This window comes from Paramisgurnus dabryanus, chromosome 18, assembly GCF_030506205.2.
Source record: "Paramisgurnus dabryanus chromosome 18, PD_genome_1.1, whole genome shotgun sequence".
NCBI classification, from domain to species: domain Eukaryota; kingdom Metazoa; phylum Chordata; class Actinopteri; order Cypriniformes; family Cobitidae; genus Paramisgurnus; species Paramisgurnus dabryanus.
In genome coordinates, this window is record NC_133354.1 from 6,188,143 (window position 1) to 6,194,255 (window position 6,113).

At 37.4% G+C, this 6,113-nt stretch overlaps 2 protein-coding genes across 5 annotated transcripts; one reads left to right on the top strand and one right to left on the bottom strand.

The window, feature by feature from the left end:
- Window positions 1–312: 312 nt before the first annotated feature.
- Window positions 313–2,433, bottom strand: rpl28 (ribosomal protein L28). Its single transcript, XM_065243714.2, has 5 exons — window positions 2,322–2,433; window positions 1,750–1,843; window positions 1,050–1,173; window positions 704–822; window positions 313–448 (listed from the first exon to the last, which is right to left on the bottom strand). The coding sequence occupies exons 2-5, from the start codon at window positions 1,831–1,833 to the stop codon at window positions 359–361; spliced, it is 417 nt and encodes a 138-aa protein (XP_065099786.1). The 5' UTR covers window positions 1,834–1,843; window positions 2,322–2,433; the 3' UTR covers window positions 313–358.
- Window positions 2,434–2,631: 198 nt separating this feature from the next.
- LOC135721458 (uncharacterized) lies at window positions 2,632–5,439 on the top strand. 4 transcript variants are annotated; one of them, XM_073812594.1, is made up of 7 exons: window positions 2,632–2,917; window positions 3,010–3,140; window positions 3,292–3,407; window positions 3,492–3,591; window positions 3,671–3,792; window positions 4,140–4,234; window positions 4,456–5,439. In XM_073812594.1, the coding sequence occupies exons 2-7, from the start codon at window positions 3,037–3,039 to the stop codon at window positions 4,495–4,497; spliced, it is 579 nt and encodes a 192-aa protein (XP_073668695.1). In that variant the 5' UTR covers window positions 2,632–2,917; window positions 3,010–3,036; the 3' UTR covers window positions 4,498–5,439. The 4 variants fall into 4 exon arrangements, with proteins under 4 accessions (XP_073668695.1, XP_065099785.1, XP_073668694.1 ...); XM_065243713.2 differs by having other exon boundaries at window positions 3,010–3,146; window positions 3,295–3,407; window positions 4,456–5,437; XM_073812593.1 differs by having other exon boundaries at window positions 3,035–3,140; window positions 4,456–5,437.
- Window positions 5,440–6,113: the final 674 nt, after the last annotated feature.

Sequence of the window (6,113 nt, forward strand, 5' to 3'; positions counted from 1 at the left end):
CATAACATCACTGCAATCTACAAAGATGTTTTTGGTGCCCAAACAAAGAGTTTTACACTGATAGTTCACGGCTTTATTCATCAGATCATTTAATTTAACAGAAAACCCTATTACTGTTCAGCTTTAACCTGATGTTAAGACTTATGAACAACCATTTCTAATGCATCTTAGTTGCATAAAATCCACTATAGCATGACTGCCGTCTGAATGCAGGATTAAAAAAAAGGGCACTAATAATTCAACCGGCACTATAATTACACTCCCTCCCCAAGCTCAATATTTATGCAGACAATTAGAAATGAGACCAGAAAATAATGTTTGACCAAAAACACTTTATTAAGTCAAAAGCTGCTTGAATTTATGAGCTCTTGGGAGTCCTGGAGCGCTTCTTCCGAACCACCACAGGCTTCTGGCTCTTCAAGATGACACTAGCGCGTCTCAGAGCAGCCTGGAGGAGAAAGAGAGATCAATTATTACTTACATAACATTAAAAGCCCTTTACTTACATTTCAAAATAAAAGTACCAAAACCCACTGCAGAGATTTAAGGATCTGATGAATTACATAAAAACTACATTTTGTGCTAGTCATGTTTTCAAATATAACATTTCTGAAGCAACACACTAAACTGTAGAAATAATAAATAACAAACAATCAGTTGTGTAAGCGTCACACTTATGATAGAAGTGCAGGAGTAAACATACCATGCCCAGATCCCGCCTGTATTTATTTTTGCGGATGATGTTTTTGATGCTGGTGAGGGTGGCACGAGAGTTCTTGTTGATGGTGATCTTCTCGAATGAGGTGGCAGGTTTACGCTGACCTGAAACACAGACAACCTTTCAATAAACACACATCTCTAACAAATGATTTAAAGATTCTGACTGGCATCTCACAGGAACTGCTTGAATAAAACACAATCAAAACTCAAAATGACATTTCACAAGAGAAACCTCCCACGGCTGTTCTCAGTTGTTTATAATCAGTTTCAAAGTAAATCAGCTATGAACGTGATGTAGTTTATAAGTGAAATTAAGTGAAGCCCCTCACCTGCACGCTTCTTCAGGATTACAACCACACCCTTGCCATCAGCGGCCGGCTCGATGCCAACAGTCTTCCGGTGAATGAGGCCATTGAAGCGGAAAGCATTCCTGGCCTTCAGGTTGTTTGGCTCCTTAAGATAAAAAAAACAACAACATTAAACATCAGAGTAATCCACCTTACAAACCTACATGCAACTTAATAGTCAATGCGTACAGCAATCCAACCTTTTTGTGAGCAAGTGCTACCAATATGGATAAATCAATCTGGAAGGCTACTTTTTTGATACTCCATACTAAAAACTGTTTTACTTGTTGATTTTATTTTACCTGTTTTAAAATTGTTTCAAATGTTAACATACATAAAAGAAGCCAAGCTAAAAAAAGTATTAAAATCGAGGCTATTATTAGAAAGTTGCCTGTCAGAGTACACACAGGCTTGGTACGGGCAACCTGGTGCCCATGGGCACCATATTGGAGACCACTGGCATACGGTATCAATTAGTCATAATTGACATTTCTAACCCTGCAAACTTTCTGAAATGATCAAAGCTCGTAGTAACATCTATTATTTTCCTTGAATCAATATTTATATACACACATAAAACATAAGAACATACACATTGCCCTACTTTAGTGTGTAAATACAAACACTCATGCAGACTGTTAAGATTTTAGTACATCAAGATTTTTAGTGAACATTTACTTACAGTACTGTAGGTCTGTTTGTTCCTCTTGATTAAGAAACATGAGTTGTTCCTGATAACCATCCACTGCAGATGAGACGAAGCCATGATAACTGTCCTATATAAAGACAACAATAATCCAAACTTAAGATATAATTCTCTCGAGTCACACAAACACGTGTCCTTCTTGCATGGTAAGGAATATAAACATTTGCAAATCAAGTCTTGGATATTATTAGACCCGCACATCAAGACCCCAATAAAACATACATACATAAACATTCGCTGTATAACTTATAATAAGTTTTATTTCATTCACACGAATCATGGAGCTTAAGTATTTTATTTGCAGTTTAAAATGTCATTCTGACTAACGTTATAAGATGTGATGTTTGCCTCACTAAAGGCCTCGCGACGCGCAGCCAACAGCGCTCATTGCTAAATATTAGCACTTTTATTTACGGAACAACAATTCATACAGCTCCCTCTGGCTTTCTAGCGTGTTTTATACACTTATATATACATTTAATGCCGACGTGTACATTATAAACTGTTAAACAGAGCGTTGAAGAAGTAACAGAAGCCGACCACGTTACCTTCTCAGCAGAGGAAGAGAGAGGGAAAGGAAGGAGTCCCGGTTCCGGCGGAGCTTACGTAGTTTCTTGCGCCTCTTTGAGGATTAGTAACATTCAGTTTCAGTGTGTAGATAAAGAAAAACATGCTTGAAATGTCTCTTGGAAATGAACACTTTGGTACGAATTATTATTAGTTTATTCAAAAATACGCATTGAACTGCGTTTTTAAAAGAGGATTATATTTTTGACGACAGTGCGGATGAACATGAAGCGATCGACCGCGAGTGATGAGATTTGTCCACGTCACTCACACTATGCGTTCTACGTCATTTTCATGTGTTCGCTCACCACAACAGAGTTTAGCTGCAGGTTGACGTCTGCTCTAAACGTTGCGATGAGATGTTTTAACTAACTTAGGACATTTTTAACTATTTATACATTTTATTTTAAACTATTTGATTGTAGTCCCATACACGGGAAGTTCTTAATTTGGCGCTGGGATGATTAAATCATTCGTTCTGCAGTGATGGACAACATTGAAGATGTGGACACTTTGGGAGAGAAACTGTATAATGTCCTACATCCCAAATACACAGACATGACACCTAAACTGACAGGTGATATGTGCATGATTTTTGTAACTTTTTTGTGACGCGTGTGCCTATTTAAATATGGACTGTGTTGTGGTTCATTATTTTTTGGCCTGCAGTTCTCTGTTCTCTGATTGGCTGCAGGTATGTTGCTCGAGCTGCCTGCTTCTGTAGTGAATGAGATGCTACAGGATGAAGCCCTGCTGAATAAAGCAACAGAGAGAGCTCTGAATGCTCTGACGTCATCGGACAACAGGTACACACACTCACACTCACACACATATTTATATATACTTGTACTATTTTTGCACTAAGTATGTACTCTAAATAGGATACTATATAGGTAGTATGCTAGTATACATTTATAAAAACAGCATATGTTTGATCTGTATTTTTTTTCCCAGTGAAGGTGTGTCTCAGACTGATGATGGAGCATCTGTGTCCTCAGATTCTTTGGGAGAACAGCTGTATGACCTCATTGACCTTCTCAACACAGGAAACACACAGAAAATTACAGGTAAATCTGTCTGTCCTACCATCAAAGCATGTAACAAGTGAATTTAAAGTATGCAGTAATATTGTTACTATAACATCTGTGCAGGTATGCTATTAGAGCAGAAAAAGGATGCGGTGCTTCGGCTCCTGTCGAATCAGACGCTCCTCGAGGAACAAGTCAAGATTGCTTTGAAAACTTTAAAAGAGTAGGTGTGATATTAAGCAGCAGGTTTTATAACACTTTTAGACAAGCAGAACTATCATGCATGTTGTTTTCTGGTGTAGGCAGGGTGAAGAGGTGACGGACGTGAGTGACAGCTCTGAACCAGAGGAAGTGGAAAACATCGGTGAGGCGCTTTTCAGTGTAGTGCAGCAGTTAGACCCCGCCCACTGTGCTGACATCACAGGTGAGTTGAGTTACATCATTTGGCTGTAAGTATGCTGCGTTCCAGGCAACCGGTAACCCGTAACTCACGAGTTCAAAACCACGACTCACGACTCTGAACTGGGAGTACATCGATCTAGTACGAGTTCACGGGTGGGAAGTCACGGGTTTGACTGCCGTTCCAGTGCACTTTCACCGGTAGAAGGTTGTAAAAACACGAGTTACAGGCTCCCTGGAACGCATAGGGTCGTGAGTCGTGGTTTTGAAGTCGTAACTCACGGGTTTAAAAGCCTGCCTGGAACGCAGCAGTAGTTTGGCGTATACTGTGAGATACAGTTTGTGTTAGTATGTAAAGCTTTTTGTGTGTAGGGATGCTACTGGAAATGGATTCTGGAACGCTGCAACAGATTCTGGCCAACCGGACCATGCTGGAGGTTGCGGTTAAAAAAGCAAAAAGTGCACTGGTACATTACATCAAACTTTTCTTTATTAAGACTGTTATCTCAATAGTGTGCATCTCATTTTGAAATCCCAACACTGCCAGTACGAAAACATACATGTGTATCAGAGGTTTGTGAATTGGAAATCACCAAGCAGCTATTGACACACATTCAGAGCTGTTGGTGAAAAAGTTGGACTGTTTTAAGCAAAGTTAAAAATATATAGTTGTGTTCTGTGTTCACAGGAGAGTGCTGCAAGCCAAAGACCATTAGAAATGTCAAAATGAGGCTTTGCATCTCTACAAACCATGTGGCCTAGAGGACTGCACATACAGGATAGTCAGAGAAACTTGACTTTGGACTCTTGGGCCCAAACTGCTGTATGATTTATTTGCACAACTAAAGACGCTGTTTACGTGACCGTATATGCATAGAGAATAAACAAAACAATTTGCTTGCAAATTCAACATAGATAGATTGAAACCTGCATCTCTTGCATGAACATTCCCTGGGCTTTTGCACCTTTCAAATGGCAATTAGCTCCATTCTTGTCTGTCTTTATAGATTTTAGTATTTTTTTTTTCTGTTAATAAAGGATCCAGAATTGCAGGATACAATTCAAGACAACATGGGTCTTATTATTATGTCACCTTTGTCATTTTGAATTAGATTATTGTAAATCTGTTTCAGCCATGAAAGATTCACCATGAAATAGTTTAAAGCACTTCATTTTCTTTACCTATACAAGCATATATGCAGCTTTAAAGGGATAGTTCACCATTGTCAGTCCATTGACTTCTATAGTAGGAAAAAATATTTTGGAAGTATTGAAATGATAAGTATTGCACATAGTTGACCGTACCCATTTAATTCCATCTTATTTTTTTATTCCTACTATAGAAGTCAATGGACACTATATGCTGTGTGTTTGCCACCATTTCTCAAAATATCTTCTTTTGTGTTCAGCAGAAAAAAGACATTCATACAGGTTCAGAATAACATGAGGATGAGTAAATGATGACAGAATTTTCATTTTTGGGTAAACTATGCCTTTAATCCTAATCCTATTTGAAGTCAATTATAAGAAGCCAGTTTGGCATGTTTAGAAATAAACAGGGATATGCATGTAAAAACATATTACAGATCTCAAACATATCTTTATTTTAACTTTATCGAGAACTGACTGTGCTTTAATTTCTAAACGCAATGGAAAAGTGCAAGCTTCCTTTAAACAAAGCTGTGACCATGAGAACAAGAATTCTAGTTTGGTCAATAATTCATGAAAATACAGTTCATTCAAACATTGTTTTAGCCCTTATAAACATTTACCATAGTTCCTCAACTGTATGATGGTAAAGCTATTGCCGCACTGTAAAAAAATGGTTAGGGGTGTCAATTCGACCTACTATTTTAAGTTTTTGACTAGTGATGAGTTTACATAATAAAAACAAGTTGTTTAGATTCATTTCTTTTTAAAGTGGACATTCACAAGACTTTATTAAGATGTCAATTGAAATTTGTTGTCCCCGGAGTACGTATGTGAAGTTTAAGCTCAAAATACCCCATAGATAATTTATTATAATGTTAAAATTCCCACTTTGTAGGTGTGAGCAAAAATGTGCAGTTTTTGTTTGTGTCCTTTTACACTGCAAAAAATTATTAAGAAAAAAAATTCTAGTATTTTTGTCTTGTTTTCAGTACAAATATCTAAAACTTCTTAAATTAAGATGCTTTTTCTTGATGAGCAAAACGACCCAAGACAATAAGTCTAGTTTTTAGTCCAAAAATATCTAATTTAAGTGATTTTGTGCATAAAACAAGCAAAAAAAATCTGCCAATGGGGTAAGCAAAAAAATCTTGAACATTTTCCTTAAACACTTAATTAAAAAAAATTAGCTTACCC